This window comes from Neofelis nebulosa, chromosome 8, assembly GCF_028018385.1.
Source record: "Neofelis nebulosa isolate mNeoNeb1 chromosome 8, mNeoNeb1.pri, whole genome shotgun sequence".
Classification (NCBI taxonomy): domain Eukaryota; kingdom Metazoa; phylum Chordata; class Mammalia; order Carnivora; family Felidae; genus Neofelis; species Neofelis nebulosa.
Genome location: NC_080789.1, coordinates 38,052,523 through 38,074,515, shown reverse-complemented (window position 1 = coordinate 38,074,515; position 21,993 = coordinate 38,052,523). Strand labels below are relative to the sequence as shown.

Sequence of the window (21,993 nt, the reverse complement as noted above, 5' to 3'; positions counted from 1 at the left end):
CTTCCTGAATGTCACAATTTTGGCAAAAAAAAAAATAAAAACTGAAAAAGGTATGAATGATGTTTTCTGTCTTTATGGAAAAAAACTAGCTTAGGAACGCCTGGGTGGCTCAGCCAATTGGGCATTCGAGTTCAGCTCAGATCTCACGGGTCTTGTGTTCAAGCCCCACGTTGGACTCTGTGCTGACAGCTCAGAGCCTGGAACTTGCTTCAGATTCTGTGTCTCTCTCTCTCTCTCTGCCCCTCCCCTGCTTGCACTGTCTCTTTCTCTGTCGCTCAAAAATAAATAAACATTAAAAAAATTTTTAAAACTGGATTAAAACAATAAGATTGAAATACATATAGTAATAATATGTCATGTTGATGAATTGGATTCTCTGCAGAATCTATTGTGGTGCCATATATTAATTTAAATTATAACAATAATGATAATTTTAACAAACACTGGCCGCTTACCATATGATTTTTGATATTCTGGTAATGAATGGTTTTTAAAAAATCTTTCTGACAACTTTGTGAGCCGGGTGATAGCATTATTCCTATTTTATGGAAGAGGAATTCAGTGAACAGCGATAAAATAACTTGCCCAGCTGGTGTCAGAGTCATGATCTGAACACATGCATTCTGACTACGTGCTTGATCCCCCAGCTATCCTGCCTCGTGGAGAGGTATGATTATTTGTATATAAAATTTGTCTTTCAATAACTTTAGAGAAGGCATTTAGTCTAGAAATAAAAACTATGTTCAAGAGAACAAAATATGAATATTCTAAGCACATAAATTATTCTGTGATCCATGAAGGAAGAAAAAGCAGTATAATACAAAAAATGAATGTATTTTACAGTGCTTTTCCTAGTAAATTTGATCTAATGATCACCTTATTTCTATATCCAAGCGAGTGTCAGCAATTTATAGTAGAACCATCTTGGGTTCCTAGCAGTTTACAATTTTTTGCAGAAGAAAAATTATAAGAGTGCAAAGAATCGTGTAATGTTATGGAACTCTTGAGAGGTTATCTGCAGAAAATGCTTAAATGACAGGATACAAGAAGAGAAAGCATTAAAGCTATGTCACTTTGATTACCACCTAGCAATTCCCATTACCACATTAAATTCCTGTGTAAAGTTTTAGTAGTCTGTGGTTATGAACCACGTCCCTCAACGATTTTAATATTCTTACTGTCTCAAAGAATTTTGAGTTTCTTTCAGATGCCCTCAAGCATATTTTTTTTTTCAACGTTTTTTATTTATTTTTGGGACAGAGAGAGACAGAGCATGAACGGGGGAGGGGCAGAGAGAGAGGGAGACACAGAATCGGAAGCAGGCTCCAGGCTCTGAGCCATCAGCCCAGAGCCTGACGCGGGGCTCGAACTCACGGACTGCGAGATCGTGACCTGGCTGAAGTCGGACGCTTAACCGACTGCGCCACCCAGGCGCCCCAAGCATATTTTTTTTAAAAAAAGGCCTGTTGCTGTTAAGTTAAGGAATACAAAGTTAGCAATAAAAGAGGCTTGGGGTATGAGGAGGTTAGAGGGAAGGTAGGAACACATACACATACACACAGGTGTTTCTGTGAGTATGTGTGTGCTAATCATGTATGTGTGGGACATTCACACATACAGAAAGTCATGAATTTGTAAAGAATTTATGCTATGCCCAAAGCTAAGTACTTTCAAATACTTCTTATTTAATTCTCACAAACGAATGAAGTAGGTGCTATTACTGGTCCCATTTTGCAGATGAAGAAACTGAGTTATGGAGAGGTCATAGTTCAAAGTCACAGCCAATAATTGAGGCCACAATTTGAACTTAGTTTGATGACTTTTACCCAACAAGATATATACTATTTCTTTTACTTGTTCATATGTTTACATATTCAGTAAACACACTGAATATGGATATGCAAGTTTCCTATTCAGATTTTTCTAATGCACATCTCTTCTCTTTCCTGCTAATAGGTACAGACCCACTGCTCCATCCCTCCCTCCCAAAATGGCATACTTTCCCTTTTTCTTGAGGCTCTTCCCTCTATTTTGACTTATCTTTATTTTATTTTTAAAGTTTATTTCTTTATTGCGAGAGTGAGAGAGCACGTGCATACAAGCAGGGGAGGAGCAGAGAGAGGGAAAAGGAGAGAGAGAGAGAGTCCCAAGCAGGCTCTACATTGTCAACATGGGCCCTGATTGGGGTTCCATCTCACAAACCCTGAGATCATGACCTGAGCTGAAATCAAGGGTCAGACGCCTAACCGACTGAGCCACCCAGGCGCCCCAACTTGTCTTTATTTTAGATGAGGGCTTTGGATGTCTCCTGTCCTTTATAGTAGGCCTGCTGTTTAGTTAGTAATTAAGCTCAATGGACTGGATTTGCTTTCAGCTTAGAAACACAAATTATGAGGCTCTGCGGTGTGTCTCATTAACCAGGATTGCGTTTTTGCCAAAGGAGGTAAAAACCTGGCTGCCACTCCTAAGCCTCAGGCAGGCAACGACAGAATCAAAGGAATATCACATCAGTCAACTCTGGTGCTCTGCCAATATTACTCTTTAAGAACGATAACAGGACACATCTATAGAAGTAAATGTACAGATGTAGAAGCTAATGCTGATTTTCCCTCTCTTCCTTTTGTCAAATCTTCTTTACATATGCCTGTAGAGGATTTTCTTAGCCTGAAGAAAAACCATTCATTCAAGTCCTCATTGTGTTCATCTGTAAAAATTTTTGTGATCCTCCAATTGACATTTTTCATTATAGGGTGTGATAATTTTTTTATGGGTCTGTGATTGTAATGTCAGAGGCTTGGTAATTTGAAATTTGTTGTGTTTATCTGAATCATAAAAACAAGTGGAAATATACAACTGGGTTACAGTTAACTATTTTTATTTATTTCAGTGGTACATTCCAGCTGCATCAGAGTGAGGCTGGAGAAGACAATTGGGCCTTAAACTCCATCTTCATGAAGTTCTGTTCTGATGGTTATCTATTATTATTTATTCACAGAGGCATTTTATTTGTGACACCATATTTAAGTGTTATTTTGTAAATGTACTCATTTAAATATATGATCATTTTTTACAACCCCGATTAATATATTAAGGACCCTGAAGAATGGAAGTGGCCTGGCTTTTCTAAATCCCTCAGAGTCTCTGGGCTTCACCCAGGGATCACCTGGATGAAATGAATGGTTACATACATTTTAGGTGGTGGATCTTACTAACTTTCACTGAGGAATGTGTAGCCTATATTAGTAAATTCCCCAAATGTAAACTTTCTGGTATGTCATCTGGAGTTTAGTTAACATTTCAGAAAATAATTAGACATGTACTGAGTCTTAATTCTATTTACATAACTGTGACCCTCCATTAGAATAATTTTCCCATAAGCCAGTTCCCTACTCTTTATCTATCTGGCTTATTTCATTGGCACCATCTTAAATAAAGAGGTCTAATTCTTTTTAAGGTGTCTCTGACTAAGTCATGACTATTATCATAAGGTTTATAACACAGAGCTCAGTTCTAGAAACAAAAAAGAAAACAAACATGTCTGCCATATTAATCAATGACTTGTGGGAAAAATTGGGTAGCATTCTAGATATGTCACATACACTCATTAGTTTTCAAAATTAATTTTGTTCTTGAAAAAGCAAAAATAGATTTATCCTCCACCCTTGAAAATGACTTAATGTTTCCTCATTTGGAAAGATGGCCTCAGTGTTAGTGCTAAGTTGCCCTTATATAAAGAAAAATTTTAATGGGTTAGTTGATACTGTATTATGAAGACTTTAGTTCCAAAGTAAAAGAAGAAAAGTTATAAAAATAGAAACTGGTTTATAAAGTTAATGGTGTATGTATGTTTATGGAAAACATGAACCTCTGTTCGTTAAGCTCTGACTGTTGATGAAAACATGACTGCATCACATTGAATTTCTTACATATTTCCTTAGATGTGAATAAAACATGTCCTTTTGTTGAAGCCAACATCAAACTGTTGGACTTTTAAGGAATATTTATTTTAAGTCATGACCTTGAAATATATAGTCTTAAATCTGCTAGTTAGTGCTATATAGGCCTAGATTTCCAATCATATGCTCAGACTAATACAGATTTAGCCAGTCTGCATTGTTCTCCTGACTTAACCTCCTCTGTTCAGTGCATATTCCTGTATACTTTCTGTGCAGGAGACCGTTCCCTTGGCTCCAGGTCGTGACCTTGATTGGGATGAAGAGATGGCCAAAGCACAGTCACATGATTGTGTTCCTGTTCTTTCAGAACATCCGCTGTATATTCTTTACACATCTGGAACAACAGGGCTGCCGAAGGTATTTGCTCTCTTAAAAATAAGTATCTATAGCGGCAGATTTCTTTTGCCCTGAGAATGTTTGATTACTGACTGAAAATGCAACTGTACCTGAAGGATTAGACTTGGGTACTTTGTACCTTAAAGCTATGTTATGTTCAAATCTAGAAAAATATTAATTATATTTAATGTCAAATGCTTTGCCCTTATTTCTTCCGAAATTTTCACATACATAAGCAAGCTGCTATTGATTTAGTAACCTATTAAAATGAATAGGTATTTGATCAAACATCAGTTGGTTTAATACAATTTTATAAAACTATATTTTAAATTAAATAGTTTTATTTTCTAAATTAAGGTGTAACTTTTATAGAGTATGGGATTGATTTTTGATCTAGGGGAATTCAATTCTTTGTTATAAATGCAAGATTGAGAATTGGCCTAGACAGTTTGAACAACAGGCAATTTATCCAGAGTATTGAACTATGTGATTTGTAGCACTGAAGACACTCAAGGATTTTTAAATCTGCTTACCATGAAAGGTGTTTTCACAAAACAAAGTTAGAAGAATCGATATTTTTGCAGGTGTCAGATAAGAAATAAATATCACTTTTGTCTGTATCTCCAAATTATACTGTTTCTTCATACAACTTCATAAAGGCTTGCAATGTCATCTTCCTATTCATTTTTAATTTTTTTTAGTTTATTTATTTATTTTGAGGGAGAGAGAGAGAGAGTGGGAACAGGGAAGTGTCAGAGAAAGGGAGAGAGATAGAATCCCAGACAGGCTTGCACTGTCAGCATGGTGTCTGACATGGGGCTCGAACCCAGGAACTGTGAGATCATGACCTGAGCTGAAATCTAGAGTTGAAGGCTTAACTGACTGAGCTACCCAGGTGCCCATATTAGGGAGTTCAGTAGTCACTGAATCCTAAAATTTTAGTGGGGGAAGGGGCTTTCACAATCACTCACATCCTGGAGGACAGTGGCCTCTTTATTAATAATTAGATTTCTGTAGCATCAGAGTTCTGAGAATGTAATTTGTTAATAATCATAAAATAGTGATTCCATTAGATTAGTTTTAAACAGAAAAATTAAGATGTTCCACATCAAACTCACTTGCTTATAAAAAAGGAAATATTTGGTAGGGAGTATATTCTCTCTGAGGACAGAGACCATGTTTTATTACATTTTAGTCTACCATTGTGCTTTTTTTTTTTTAAGTTCATCTTTATTTATTTTTGAGAGAGAGATAGAGTGAGCAGGGGAGGGGCAGAGAGAAAGGGAGACAGAATCCCAAGCAGGCTCCGCATGGTCAGCCCAGAGCCCAGTTGTGGGGCTCGAACTCACGAACCATGAGATAATGACTTGAGCTGAAATCAAGAATCAAGATGCTTAACCAACTGAGCCATTCAGGTGCCCCACTACCATTGTGCTTTGTATGTAGTTTGGTGCTTAATAAATTTTTGTTGCATGCATAAAAAAAAAAACAAATTTGTGTCATTGTGGAATCAATCCCTTATGATTTTTTTCGCAACTCTGGTCATCTGAAAAATAAATATTCCTTCATATTGATGACTTGTTCAAGCAGTCCAAATGATCTTCTGGACCCTAACTTTAACCTTCCACCTTTTGCAATTCTGCATTATGCACCAGCTGCATAGAGTCTAACTGGATGTGTGGCTGTAAAATAAAATGGGATTCACCAAGTTATAATCTAATAGAAAAGTTCAACATGAAAGGGAATCCCTGACCCTGAAAACATAGTATAACCTAACCAAATATCCAAAATCACTTTAGCTCCTATTAGCCTGAAGGATTCTTATAAAAACAGTTGTGCCACTTCAAGATTTTAAGTTACCCTGAATTTCACTTGGTCTGGATGGGGATGTCTATGGCAGGAACGAAAGAGCTTGTTAGAGACTCAAACCTGACTCAGCCAGTGTGGTAGAGATGAAAGTAACATGTAGAGCATCAAATCAGAAAAGTGGCGGTTCCAAATAAAGAAGGATCCTAGCTTTTCCAGGTGTTGTTCGGGTCAGGAAGTTCTCTCCTGGAGATGCCCAAACTGAAGATCATTTGAAGTTTCAGTCATTCTCATTTACTTCCTTATGTACCATCCTAAAGATAATCTCCCTTCACTAAATTGGAGAAGGCTTTAATTGTGTGGAGGTCTCTATGTCAAATTCAACTCCATTCAATATACGTGTATTGAGTGTTCATTCTGTGCTAAACGATATGAGTGAACCACAGTCCCTTCAGTCTAATGGATTGAAATATTCATGAACACAGGTAGGCGAGGTAGACTGTTATCCCTGCACTATTTCTCTCTTGGAAAAGATGAGATTGAATGGTATCTGAAGGATTCCATTCAACAAATTCAACAAATAATACTGAGCACCCAAGTTATGTGTTTGGTTATCTTTTTAAAAGTTTAAAAGTTTATCTTCTATAGCCAGGACACAGGAACTAAACAAAGAGCTATTTAATATGTGGAAAGTGTTGTGAAGAAAAAATAAAGCAGGGTAATCGGACCGAGTGGTGGGAAAAGTGGGAGAGCTGTTCTATTAAACAGTGGTCAAAGAAAGCTCTTATAAGGTGGTGTTTGAAGGATAAATAAAACGTCTTCATAGAGTGGCATCCTAGAGAGGAGGGCACTGTAGGCAGAGAGGGTAAGCATAAGCAAAGGCAGGAGTGTGCAAGAAAGTTTCCAGGATGGCTATTGCATGTGGTACTAATGAGGAGGACAAATGATTAGATACATAGGCAAGGGCCAGACTCTTAACATTTAGCCAAGAAGTTTAGGCTATATTCTGTATGGAAGGGGCAGAGGGCACTAATGCTTTTTAGGCAGGAGAGAAAAATATGAAGGAAGGTAAATCCTTGCAACATTCTGTTGGGAAAATAAGCAAGTACACACAATGGAGGCAAGGAGATTCGTTTCCAGACTGTTTTAATTTAGGACTTTACTTAAGATAGCACATTTAATAAAGAGAAATCAGATCTGGTTCAAAGACAGGCGTGAGGCAGAGGACAGGTCCAAGACTCAAAACTGAGAACGCAGGCAGATGGTTTTGAGTATTTGCCAAATAGAAACACAGGATGTGGTTTGGGGCTGGGGGAAGCTGAGAGTTTTTGAACATACTGAGTATAATGCATCTTGGACTGAGTATGATGCATCCTCAGATGCATACTGAGTATGATGCAACATGGAGATGCCTAGCCAGAGGTTGGAGATGGAGGTCTGGGTCCGAGAAGTGCATCTGGGTTGGGAGATAGACCTTTGTGGTTCATCAGGTCTGGTGTTTAAAGCATGGTGGTGAGTAGGTTTTGCAAAGTGGGACATGCAGAATGGCAAGAAAAGTAGTCATCTCTCAAGGTCCCTCAGAAATACTTCCTTCATTCCTCTAGTGCATTTTAGAATTCCAGTTGCATTGAAATTATACATTGTCAACAAACCTTTATGTCACTTATTTTATTCTACCTTATGGATACCAGTTTTTATTTACTTATCTTCATAATGTTGCATATTCTCAGAAGTCAGAATATATTTCATGTATCTTTGAATCCACTATGTCACTAACCTAAAAACTGGGCCATGGTAAATTCTCAGAAAATTTGTTAAATGATCTTTGCCTTCTTAAGTTAGTTCCCAGACTCCTCTTTATTCAGAAGATTCTCATTTCACTTTTGGTAGGTATAATCAGGCTTAATGGGATCTGAAATTTTAATATTTGTATTTCCAGAATAGAAGTACAGGAAAGATGAGCACACATACATTCATGAAGCATTTAAATAATTTTAATGTCATCATACAATTTGTTCTCTCAATCTTTGGTCTTCATGAGGAAAAATAATATTCTGGGCCCGTAAAAATATTCTGCTTAAAAATACTTTTCATGAGCACATATAAGACACACATAAGGCAATCTGTTCTTTGGTTAGAAGTTGAAGATCTATTTAGGACATATTTGCATCTCTGCATCTGCCAGCCCTGGATTTGTCAGGTTGCTCTATGAGAGGTTAATCTGTAAATATTCTAGCAACCACAACTGAGCGACTTTGCATACATTTCTGCAATGTTGTGGGCTTCTGTCCTGTTTAGTCTGGGTGACTGTATTCAAGATACTTCAAAGTACTGCACAGTGGAAGAATTCTGCATCTGGATGCAGGAGCGTCCTTTTGGGAAGGGGAGATTTAGTGATGATAATACTTCTCTGCTTCCAGCTTGATATCATGAAGGGACAGTGATAATTACACACACACGCACGCACACACACACACACACACACACACACACACACACACACAAAACAACGTCCAGTGCCAAAACAGAAAAGGCGAACAAGACAATAGGGGGGAAAAAGCCAAGGATTGAAAGGAAAGCATGTGAGGGCATGATGCTAAGTGAAAGAATCCAGACACACAGAGAGAAATACCATACAAATTCACTTCTATGTGGAATCTAAAAAACAAAACAAACCAGAAACAGACCTATGAATAAAGAGGACAATCTAATAGTTGGCAGAGGAGAGGGGCTGGAGAGATGGGCAAAATAGGCGAAGGGGATAAAGAGGTGCAATCTTAACAGCTAAAAAATGAAGAAAAAAAAGACACAGAGATACAATGTACAAACTATAAGGAATATAGTTAATATGTAACAACTTTGTATGGTGATAGAAAGTAGCTAGATTTATCATGGTGACCACTCCTAATGGATATAAATGTTGAATCACTATGTTGTACACCTGAAATAATAGAATATTGTATGTCAACCACACTTCAAGAAAAGAGGAAAGAAAGAAAAAGAGAGGGAGGGAGGGAGGAAGGAAGGAAGGAAGGAAGAAAGAAACAGGAAAGAAGGAAGGAAGGACAGGAAAGAAAGAGAAAGACATGACAAGAAGGTGGAAGGCCTTTTGTCCTGATGTGCATTTACACAATTTATGTCACTTTTATTCCCACATGTTGGGTGACATTCATATTTCTTACCCTAGAACAAAAAATAGGAGAAATTCGAATAAAAAAGCAGTGAACTTTTTTTTCTTATCTGTGGTACAATTCTTGCAGTTAAGACGCTGAACTTGCTATACCTTTGCCCCTTATATCACAGTTGTTCAGATCGATAAAAAATTATATTGCTGCTAAAGTATTCTCCATAGAGGTTGCTTCAGAGTCATCCGAAAACCTGTAGCAACAGATTTCATGTTGGATGAACTAACCCAAAAGGAGCCGTTCCATTCCCACCAGTATGATTCACTCAGTTCTACAAGTTTCAGAGCTTTCTCCTGAAGAAAGAAGACGGTTATATTTTTCTTACATGTGCTTATTCACTCAACTGTTCATGTATTGAATCGGTCAAGAAATGTATTACATGCCTACTCCATGGCAGTTACTGGGCTAGATGAAGAGCGTTCTCCTCATAGTGCTCATCGTTGGGGGGAGACGCATCACAGTGTCAGGTTGCCACCTGGAGGAGGTTTGCAGACTCTGGGGACAAGGAACAAGACAGGAGAGACCATTACTTAACACAGACTGTGGCAACTGGGGACAGCTTCTAGAAGAGGTGACACTTTCATGATGTCTTTAAGTACTTGCGTGATGAAGTAGGAGCTAACCAGGTTCAGGAAAGAGGTGGGGATGGGGGTTCATTCTAGAAAGAGGGGCTGTCATCTGTAAAGCCATTGGAAGAACACAACTACTGTTGGTCTATTGGATTTCTTTTAAGTAATCAGAACCACACCTCTTATTTCTCAGTGAACTGACCCCAGCTATCATCTGGTGATGGCTTTCTTTTATTTACGTAAAATACTCATTTATCCTTTCTTCTTGTTCTGTTTTTTACTCAACTTGTCAGGCCAAATCGAAACACACATGCACACACACACACGTTTACATATGTATGTATGAATAAATACATATCTCATGTATGTAAATATGCATATCTCTTTTGTATAAACCTTGTTACACAGTAGGAGGACAGAGGGGCTCAACTTAGAAAGTATGAAGTTGTATTGAGTACTCCAGACTTCTCTTACCTGATTTTTGAGATTTGCTTTTCAGATTTTTATAGATCAATTAAAAAAAATAGGATGTAGAATTCCAAGCTCCTAATCTTACCACACTCCTCGGTCTTCTCCTTTTGATAAAACCCATATTGTTTTGTATTTTTCTTAAGTTGTGGCAACGAACACTGCATACCACACTTGATACTGACATGTTTTCTGTTTTCTTACGTTTCACTTTAATGGCCCCATTTATGACGTTTTGTGGCTTTCCTTGTTTTCATAGGCAGCTCATTAAGCTGGAAATCATAAAGAATACCTGTGATGGCTCTGTGGTCCTATTCTTGGGTGACTTAATAACCAGAGTTTAATTTTACGTGTATGGATTGAAGTTTAAAATGCCATCACTTAAAAATTGTTGTTGTTGTTTTGTTTGTTTTAAAGAGCACTTTCATATTGCCCCCCTTTTGCATGTTTTAAAAAGTTTATTTACTTATTTTGAGAGAGAGTGCATGTGGGGCAGGGTGAGAGAGAGAGAGAGAGAGAGAGAGAGAGAGAGAGAGAGAGAGAGAGAATCCCAAGCAGGCTCCAGGCTGTCAGCGCAGAGCCCAATGTGGAACTCAATTTCACGAACTGTGAGATCATGACCTGAGACAAGATCAACAGTCAGATGCTTAACCAATGAGTCATCCAGACACCCCTCCTTTAGCGTTTTTGAGATAGAATTCACTTTCTTGTCTTTATTTGGGGTACAGGATGCTATTCCCACCCGGGAGTCTTTTAAGCTCTCCAGAAGACTTTAAGTGTTACGGCTAATACTCCAAAAACCAGAACAGTATATTGGTAGGTTCCAGGGATTTTCTGACAATATATTAATTCATCTAATGGTTTTACTTTCAGGTAGATAGAGTGTAAGTACATAAAAAGAGTAGTAACAGAGACTCAAGAAAGTAAAATGCAGCATGCTTGTGTTTTAGGAGTAAGCATTGATACTGGGTAAGAATTTTTAATCTCATACTCAAGATTTCAAATATATTCTTAAGTAGTTTTCAGTTCCTGATTAATTTTGAATATTAGAATATAATGATTTGATTTTTGAACATGATTTATGTGTTTTTAGAGGCTGAACAGAGTTTCTCTTTTGCATTTTAATCATTACCTGGAAAATGTGAGTACAAACAAAACAAGAAATGCTTTAGCACCTTATTTTCAGTCACATATTTAATATTATAATAAAGGCATTCTCTTTTTAAACTGAATCTTTCAATTTTTTTTTTTTACTTTCAAACTTTTTATGAAAGATCTAATGGAGAATATGAAATTATGCTGCTTTTTTCTACATCATCTCAAATACTCAGAAAATTGAAAACATCACCCAATACTTTGGAGGCAAGGCCAAATCTCAGATTTTTTATCTAGATTAATGAATGGTAAAATGATACTTGACAGAAATTTTTATCCTTATTCTTAAAAAAATAAAAACAAGTGGATCAAAACTAATGAAAAACAGACGTCACAGCTTTTCTCTCTATTAGCTGCATTTAAATTGTTTTTAATGAGGGGCGCCTGGGTGGCGCAGTCGGTTAAGCGGCCGACTTCAGCCAGGTCACGATCTCGCGTCTGTGAGTTCGAGCCCCGTGTCGGGCTCTGTGCTGACAGCTCGGAGCCTGGAGCCTGTTTCCAATTCTGTGTCTCCCTCTCTCTCTGCCCCTCCCCCGTTCATGCTCTGTGTCTCTCTGTCCCAAAAATAAATAAAAAACATTGAAAAAAAAATTAAAAAAAAATAAATTGTTTTTAATGAGAATCTTTGATGGCAACCTTTAATTGTTTTGACATTTCTGCCTTTTGGGCAGTATTAGCACAGGGAAAAATAAAAAGCAGTAATTGCTAGAACTAAGGAAATAATTTTGCTAATAGGATACAAAATTCAATTGTAAATACTTTATGATTTTAAATGTGTGTTTTGTTTTTTGTTTTTTAATGCCTGGCCTCATTTTTAAGTCTCACTTTTGTGGCATCAATTGGATTTAAATATCCACTATTTTATGGGCAAAGCTACAATGGTAAATATTCTTTAAAGAAGGGTAAAGGGTAAGTCCATTTGTGAGGTAAATAGGAATTTGATAACGTGTTCCTTTAAATTATCTTTTTCACTTTACAAATGAGTTACTACTTGTTTATATTTTTTCTAGCCTTTTCTTCCTTTTTCACTTCCAATTGATTCATTTTATCCTCTGCACCATAAATTTACCCAGTTATAATAATATTTAGAATTACTGATAACAACGAGCTCTAAATGCAAGGACAAGTAGATGGAGAGAAAATTCTAAAACATTTTAAATGAAATCATTACTGACATTAATTTTCACTGTCTACCATAGTATATATGGCTAACATCTATGAAAAGAAGCTTCACTTTTTCTTCTCTACACAATGAATAAAATTTTTCAGAAAAAAAAAAGTGTTTGCTTGATTCATGTCAAACTACTCGAGGAATTGAATCATAAGAAAAGATCTCAGTGGAACAAACCAATAAGCAAAGTTCATGGAAGATGGCACAGAATATACTGGGAAAAGAGCTTACCTGGGAAAATGCACATGTGAAACCCCCTTGCAGGAGGCTAAGGTTTCTAATACACGACGGTGATCAAGAGAACCAGCTGTTTGCTGACCACATTGTACAACTTAGAAAGTAGCTGTCAAATGCCTGCATGTGACATTTGCTGAGAGACCAGGTGTTTTTCTGGTAGATAAAATGTGTTCCTCAGCTTGATACCTATGTTTTATTGGTGCCTGCGGAGAGCAGCAATTTTAGTAACTAACGGAAAGTCGATTTGTTTTTCATTTCTCTGATTCACGTACGTACGTTAAAGCTTCAGAGTTATGCCAAAAAGTCCCAACCTTAGTACATTTCTTAATTCCGGCCATGTTTGCCTTTAGGTAAAATATTAGGTAAATTATTTTCTGGATACAGTAATAATAATTGTTCTACTAAAGGATGTTTCAAAATACATGTGAGTGGAATACAGCTTTACTTTTTCACTAGCTCATTCTGAATATTCACATGGTTAAGCCTTTTCAAGCCAATGATGATTAATGTTTGTAATGAAGCAATAAATAAAATTATTAAATTTACCATCAGTTTTTATTTGTGGTGACTCTTGTGCCAGTTTTCAAATATTAATCTTGTATTAAATTTGAATACGTTCAGTATCATGTGTAGCTGCTAGAAACTGATTCAAGAAAGCTGTGGCACTGTGATGTAACAGTCCCTACTTTTGCCCCAACTGTAATATAAGGCAAGTCTGTGAGCCTTAGATCCAACTCATGAGGTGAGGACTGATTTGTTGGAATTCTAGAATTCATCATTAAAGAATTGTTAAGCTCTAATACTGTGCTAGCACAATCCCTAATGTAGCATTGTAACGAGGCTCCAGCTAGAACATGACTTTGCTTCTTCTAAGCATCCTATTAATATTCAATCATATAATGGAATAGCCATCCTTATGTTAGTCTGTTTGAAGAGCACAGCTACCTTTGATTTTTCTGTATACACCATTTGAGAATTTCCATTTTCATTCTGGAAATATGCCTGCAAATGTAATGTTAATTTATGCCACCAATGGAAAAAAAATTTTATTGCATGTAATTCTGTGACGTCGTAAGTTTTCTTTAGAAAGTCACGAATGGTCTGTGAGAATGGATTCTACAAGTGAACTGATGTGGATATTATTAATGGGGGAACCAAATAAATATTGAAGTAAATACAGTTGGATGAAAACCAAATACGTACTTTATGGAATATAAAAGACTTTAAACAGGAACTTTTTGAGATGGATAGTGTGAAGGCAGAGAATCTTTTAACACATTGTTTATTGATGTTAACCTCATGTTTTCTCTCTTTTAGGGTGTGGTTAGACCCACTGGGGGATATGCTGTGATGCTAAACTGGACAATGTCTTCTATATATGGACTTAAACCTGGAGAGGTAATCATGGTTTTAAATTCATGTTACAGGAATATTTCTCTGATGAACGTATATGTATTTTATTACCTTCTTATTTTTTAGGTGTGGTGGGCAGCCTCTGACTTAGGCTGGGTTGTTGGACATTCCTATATCTGTTATGGACCTCTTCTACATGGGAACACAACAGTTTTATATGAGGTAAAAAGATGAAATTAATACCATCTAAACAATTTTTTTAACTGAAGGTTTTAAAGAAGTGGTTTGTAAGTAGGAACTGAAAAATTTGGATTTGGGGCATGACACTTTTTTATATCTTCTTCCAGTTAAAAATAGGATATCAAAAGAGAATGGAATACAGACAATAATAGCCAGCTGTTAAAATTGTGCTGAACAAAACCAGCAAAAATTATATTATGAAAAACATATACTCATCAGCTTGATGTCTATCCCTAACAGATTTCTAGAAAGTATTATACAAAGGCATTGCAATAAAATAAATGTTTTTTTTAAAAATAAGGATTCTCTTTGAAGTAAACAAATTAAGCCTCAACACTGAATCCCTATTATGAATTATGGTGTTAGTAACATACATGTAACAGAGTTGAAGGTGCCATTGTAAGTATTTATATTTAGAAATATAAGCTGCCTTTAGAACTGAAGAACATACAATTCTTGTGCATTTACCATTGGCCTTTTATTACTTCTTGAGTTTATTTGAAACATGATTTTAATACTATGAAAGGGGCTTGGGTTTTTTTTTTTTTCTGGAATGATGTACTCAAGAGCAGTGTAGATGCTTTATAAATATTTTTGTGTAAAGGAGTGAATGTAATAGCTACATTCTTAAACCTTTTATCTGAATTCTGGTTTCCTTCATACCAAGTGTAAATATCTTCAATTCTTTCTGATAACAAAACAAAGCTTTTTAGACCTTTGCCCACTTCTAGCTATCCCATCTTTATTTTCTTCGCCACTGAACTCCTTGAAAAAAAATACCCAGTTCACACTGTGTGAATTTCATATTCTTCTAGTTCCTCTTTATCCCACTGTGGTCCAATTTTTATCCACATGACTTCATAGAAGCTGCTGCAGCAGAGGTCAACAGTGACTTCTTAAGTGACCAAGTCAAAAGGTCTTCAATCTGATTTAATTTTCACTCTTTTAGTGCATCAACCATGCTATTTGCTGCAAGTAATTATTTCTCCTCTTGAGCTCCCTGCCCTTTTGCTATTTGTTCAGGCTGTTTCTTTTGCCTGGTATGACTTTTCCTGTGTCTTTCCTTCCCTTCCAATCTTGAAGACTCTGCTTAGACGTTATCATCTCTCCAAAGTTTCCATCTTATATTCTTTGGTTTTGTTTAGGGCCCTTTCCATGGTTCCATTGCCCCCTGAGCACATGTCTATCACTGAGCACTGAGCTGAGCACACTGGTTTGCTTTGTCTGTTTATATCCAGTAGAGTGTGAGATCTTCAAAAACCAGTCTCCCAGCACAGTGTGTAGCACACACTAAACACTCAATAAATGCTCATGGAACTAAATTGAGCTCCACTCCTTTGTTCTCCTCCTACCTCTCAAGACAGCTTGTCCTCCTTTTCCTCTCTTGGTTTCCCTTACTTTGGTCCTAAACACTGGAGGTTATAAGGGTCTTATTCCTAACCTTCTTTTCTCATCATATATATATGTTTTGTAATCTCCATGCAGTTGGATTTGAGTAGTACAAATTAAACCAAGGCTTCTGTCTACTCCTGTCTATATCAGATCTGCCTGCTGAGCACCAACTTGTTGTTAGACCATCTTTGGATGGTCCATACACTTATGCTCAAGATGACAACCTGAACTCACCATTTCCATTCTTCCCTGCAAAACCCATTTCTTCCCATGTACTCTACAATGTTAATTTGACCTGCATTTACTCAGTTATCCAAACTAAGAATCAAGGAGTGATTCTAATTTCATTATCCTTACATATCACACCCTATTAGTCATTACATTTTGTTGAGTTTATATTTTAGTACCTATCAAGAGTATCCTCTTTTCCATGCCTCCTGCCGTATATTCAAAGCTGATATTCAGCTGCTATGCATATGTACGTTGTTGACTGGTGTGTGTTCTGTGTTTGACTTCTGATTTGACTCATGCCTATGCTTTGCAGTTGTAGATTTCAGATTATCCTCAGATAATCAGTCTAGAGCGCATTCTAACGGGTGCTCTTGCCTTGAAAGTTCCTTTCAGTCTACCTCTCCCCTAACTCCAGTTTCTGAGCTCTCCCTACTTATGTAATTATCTGTCTAAAATGCAAAAGCCAACATAGAACTTTGTTGCTTAGAATCCTTCAAAGGGTTAAGTTCTACTTCTGCAAAGACGAAGATGACATACTTTTCTCTATTCCTGTCTCTAAATAGGACTAAAAATCATAAGAATTATGTCTAGCGAAAACATTACAAGACTAAAAGCTGGAGAGAAGAAGGGAAACTTGCTTTTAAGGACCTTGGGACCCAAGGAACAACATGGTGATAAGACCCTGGGTTTTATTTTTCCCTCATATATCCTATATTCACTGCTGAAAAAGCTGGTAACCCAGAAACACCAATAACAACTACAACAACAACAAAACACACACACACACACACACCCCTAAAAAAATGTAAAGAAACATGATCTCTTAAGCCAAAGGAATAGGAAAAAGAAAGCCTAAGTAAAACGTAAAACTTTTAGATGGTTCTCCTCTAGGCAAACACCATAGAAAAATTCATGCTCTCTCTCCCCACCCCCAACAACAAAAGCTGAGCTTAGTCTTCCATATTTGTCAAGGTGTAAGGTAAGGAGGAAGTGTAACCCTCCATCTTCCCACAGGGGTATCAGAGAAGTTTGAACTAGGGAGCCAAGACTTTTATCCCTGCCAGGTGGTAATGAGGACCCCTCAAACTTGTAGTGACAGTGGAGACCATAGGAGTCTGGACTTATACTCCCTCCTGTCAGTAATGAGGTACCCCTCTTCCCATTAAGGTGGTATCAGGGAGCAGTTACTCTTACCTCACCCAGCCTGGGGGTTATCAGTGGAAGCCTACTGTTAGAAGTAAAACCCGCCCAGAACAATGAGAAGCATCCTCCCACTTGGGTATCAGTGAAGGCCAAATGAGGAATCTGGATTTTTATCTCTACCTCTCCATTCCTTAATGGAGTGGAACCAAAGTAAAGCCATCTATAACAGAAGATGTAAATATGAGCCAGTCTTATAATATAATACACAAAATATCTAAGATTTGATGAAAAAAAAAGTCACTCCTCATACCAGAAACTAGAACGCACTCAAGCTACTTGAGAAAAAACAATTTATAGAGACCAATTGAGATGTTAGAATTATCTGACAAAGGTTTTAAAGGAGCCATGATGAAAGTACTTCCACAGGGATTATGAGCGTTCTTGAAACAAATGGCAAAATAGAAAGTCACACTAAATGTGTCAAAGTTATAAAGGACAACTGTATGGAAATCTTAGAACTGAAAATGACAATAACCTAAATAAAAACTCATTGTGTGTGTGTGTGTTGGGAGGGGGTGTGGTGGTGAAATAAGTGAAAGGGATTAAGAAGTACAATCTTGCAGCTATCAAATAAGTCACAGAGATGAAAAATACAGCATAAGGAATACAGTCAATAATATTATAATAATGCTGTATGGTGACAGTGACAGATGGTGACTACACTTCTCATGGTGAGGATCATGTAATGTATATAAACTTGTCAAATCACTTTGTTGTATGCCTGAAACTAATATAACATTGTATGTCAACTGTAACTCAATAATAAATTTAAAAAAACAAAACAAAACACCTCAGTGGATGGGCTCAATGCCAGAATGGAGGGAGGGGGAAGAAGAATCAGTAAACTGGAAGAAGGAACAGTAGAAGTTACCCAATGAAAACAAGAGAAGGAAAAGAGACTGGAAAGAAAAATTAGCAGAGCTCCAGGGACATGTGGAATGATGACACAAGATCTAGCTTTTTTGATACTCGTGTCATGAAAGGAGAGGAGAAAGGGGGTCAGGCTGAAAAAATAATGAAAATTCACACCTTCTTAAATTTAGCCAAAACTATACATCTATAGATTCAAGAAACAGAGTAAACCTCCAGACCCTAGATTAGTCTACAGAAACATACACACATACACACACACACACACACACACACACACACACAAATCATAAATTTCTGAACACTAAAGACAAAAAGTAATCTTGAGACCAATGGGAAAGAAAGAATACCTTATCTATGAGGGAAAGCCATTTGAATGACAGGATTTTTCTTTGGAGGCCAGAGGAAAGTGACACATTTTTCAAGTTTGGAAAGTAAGGAATTGTCAATCCAGAATCCTATATCCATCAAAAGATACTTTGGAAATAAAGAAGAAAGAAAGATATTCTCAGGATGAAGAAAAACTTATAAGAATTTGTCACCACAGGCCTCCCTCAAAGGAATGGCCAATGGTTCAACGTCGCTCCTCATCAGGGAAATACAAATCAAAACCACACTCAGATACCACCTCACGCCAGTCAGAGTGGCCAAAATGAAGAAATCAGGAGACTATAGATGCTGGAGAGGATGTGGAGAGACGGGAACCCTCTTGCACTGTTGGTGGGAATGCAAATTGGTGCAGCCGCTCTGGAAAGCAGTGTGGAGGTTCCTCAGAAAATTAAAAATAGACCTACCCTATGACCCAGCAATAGCACTGCTAGGAATTTATCCAAGGGATACAGGAGTACTGATGCATAGGGGCACTTGTACCCCAATGTTTATAGCAGCACTCTCAACAATCGCCAAATTATGGAAAGAGCCTAAATGTCCATCAACTGATGAATGGATAAAGAAATTGTGGTTTATATACACAATGGAATACTACGTGGCAATGAGAAAGAATGAAATATGGCCTTTTGTAGCAACGTGGATGGAACTGGAGAGTGTGATGCTAAGTGAAATAAGCCATACAGAGAAAGACAGATACCATATGGTTTCACTCTTATGTGGATCCTGAGAAACGTAACAGAAACCCATGGGGGAGGGGAAGGGAAAAAAAAAAAAAAGAGGTTAGAGTGGGAGAGAGCCAAAGCATAAGAGACTGTTAAAAACTGAGAACAAACTGAGGGTTGATGGGGGGTGGGAGGGAGGGCAGGGTGGGAGATGGGTATTGAGGAGGGCACCTTTTGGGATGAGCACTGGGTGTTGTATGGAAACCAATTTGACAGTAAATTTCATATATTAATAAATAAATAAATAAATAAATAAATAAATAAATAAAAAAAAAAAAAAAAAAGGAATGGCCAATAGCCAGTACTTAGTGGTAAAAGATTTAATACTCCTCCTATGTCTAGACCAAGGCTAGGATGCTCACTCTCACCCTCTATTTCAACATAGTTCTGGAAACAAAAACAAAAACATTTCAGAAAGGAAGAAATACAATTGTCTCTATTTGAGTCTGCACGATTATCTATGTAGAAAATTATAGAACATATAAAAACACATAATAAGTGAATTCAGTCAGGTCTTAGTATACAAGATAAACACAAATATCAACTGTATTTCTGTATACTAGCAATGAACGTTTGTGGTTATGAAAAGGCAACAGGAGGAATCCATATGGAGATGGAACTGTTCTACATCTCACTTATATCAATATCCTAATTGTGATATTAAACTACAGTTTTGCAAACTGTTAGCACTGGGTAAATCTGAGTAAAATGTACATGGCATATTTGCAGGTGAATCTACAGTTAGCTCATATAAAAAGTTTAATTCAAAAATTAAAAAAAAAAATTAAAAATCTTCAAAGAACTCCTGTCTGTTAAAAAACATAATTCAAGCTTATTTGCCTGATACAAATGATTGATAGTCATCTGCCCTTTGCTATGTTTAAATCTTATTTCTGACTCAGCTTCCCACTTAATAATCCTGTTTTACAGGCACTTACGTGAACAGAACTGCCAGTATTAGCTTGTTCCTGACAGTAAAATTCCACTTGTTCTGATCATGTAATAGAGTGGTCCTTTTTCTTAAGAGATCAAGTTAAATATCATCTCCTATCTGATATTTCCTTTGCTTTTCTCAGGCTGATTGAGGTGTTCTTTGTGCTTCTATGGTATCTAGATACCTCTGACCTTGTAGATTCAGTGCTGTGATGCTGTAAACTTTAAGGGCAGGGGATGTTTGTCATTTCTGTACCCTCCCCATGCCTGACACAGTGCCTTCCAGGTGGTAGGTAAAATTTGTTGTGTAAATGAACCATTTCTAAGGGGATTAACTGACAATGCAAGTGTGCAAAATGCAGGGAAAAAACTCACTTACTCCATTAATTAAACAAAGCTAAAATAAACTGGAAATGAGTTCTGATTTGTCACCAGTCCAGCAAGTGAAAAAATATTGATTAACCTCCCCCAAATTATCATCCTATTTGTGCCCCAATGTTAAGTGGATTACCAAATTAATATTATTTTATTTTTGTCTGGTTAGTATTTTTTATTTAAGAAGCCAAAATATACCATTAAAAAGTTAAAAATACATTCTTTTTATGGTGAATAGAATACTTCTTGTACTTCTCATAGGATTATCTCTTCTAAAGAGAAATAAAATCATATACATCTCAGTATGTTCAAAGTTTTATTTTCATTTTAAATGAGTTATAGAATTTCAAAGCTATAACAAAGTTATTGAATTGGTGAGTGTGACAATATGTTTCCATATTGATGAATTTTGAGTTAATAAAAATTGATGTTCTGCAGTACTGGTTCATTATGTGCCCAAGTCATCTATGGTTCATAAAACATACCTCTTACTGAATGCAAATGGTTCGTGATATTTAATGAATAAATAATGAATGAATTTTTTTCTCAGCAAAGATCACTTTTTTATATTCTGGAACTTAATACACATCTATAATTATATCGGCCGAAAAAACTTAAAAATGGATATAACTAAGTTGGATCATCAGTTTAATTTCTAGATATGTTAAGAGTCACCCACCTGAAATGATCTGTGTTTCGACATGAACACACACAGCGGATATTTAAATACAATTTTCTTTTCTGCCATAGTGTACATATAGCTGTGCATCTGTAGAGTGAAAACATATTGGAGATTCTAACTGTGGGTTTGCCTTTAACTTCCTGATAATTAAACCAAATGAAAAAAAAATATATGTTTGTTTATTTTTGAGAGAGAGACAGTGCGAACCAGGAAGGGGCAGAGAGAAAGAGAGGGAGACACAGAATCCGAAACAGGCTCCAGGCTCTGAGCTGTCAGCACAGAGCCTGACATGGGACTTGAACTCATGAACCATGAGATCATTACCTGAGCGAAAGTCAGACGCTTAACTGACTGAGCCACCCAATCGCCTCGATAATTACCAAATTTTTAACACATTACTATTTCTTTTGTTAAAACAAACAAACAGTCCCACAGAAATCCTTGATTCCCTTATCCCCTTGCATTTAGAACACTGTCTTCATCTTTGAAGACTTGCCTGCACCCAGTAGTTGGAAGTTACTCTGTAGTTCTCACGTTGGCATCTGTCACCATCATTCCATAATAACAGTTTTTGATAATTTCCCAAGTTCTCTCTGTTTTTCCTTTTTTTTCCAATATATGAAAATTATTGTCAAATTGGTTTCCATACACCACCCAGTGCTCATCCCAAAAGGTGCCCTCCTCAATACCCATCAACCACCCTCCCCTCCCTCCCAGCC

General features: G+C 36.9%; 1 protein-coding gene across 1 annotated transcript in view; it reads left to right on the top strand.

Moving 5' to 3' along the window:
- Positions 1-21,993, top strand: part of ACSS3 (acyl-CoA synthetase short chain family member 3) — a 156,800-nt gene that overhangs the window by 53,650 nt on the left and 81,157 nt on the right. Inside the window, exons 5-7 of the mRNA XM_058741919.1 lie at positions 4,173-4,313; positions 14,201-14,281; positions 14,363-14,458. Coding sequence (XP_058597902.1) covers positions 4,173-4,313; positions 14,201-14,281; positions 14,363-14,458 — 318 coding nt within the window. The remainder of the gene's footprint in view (positions 1-4,172; positions 4,314-14,200; positions 14,282-14,362; positions 14,459-21,993) is intronic.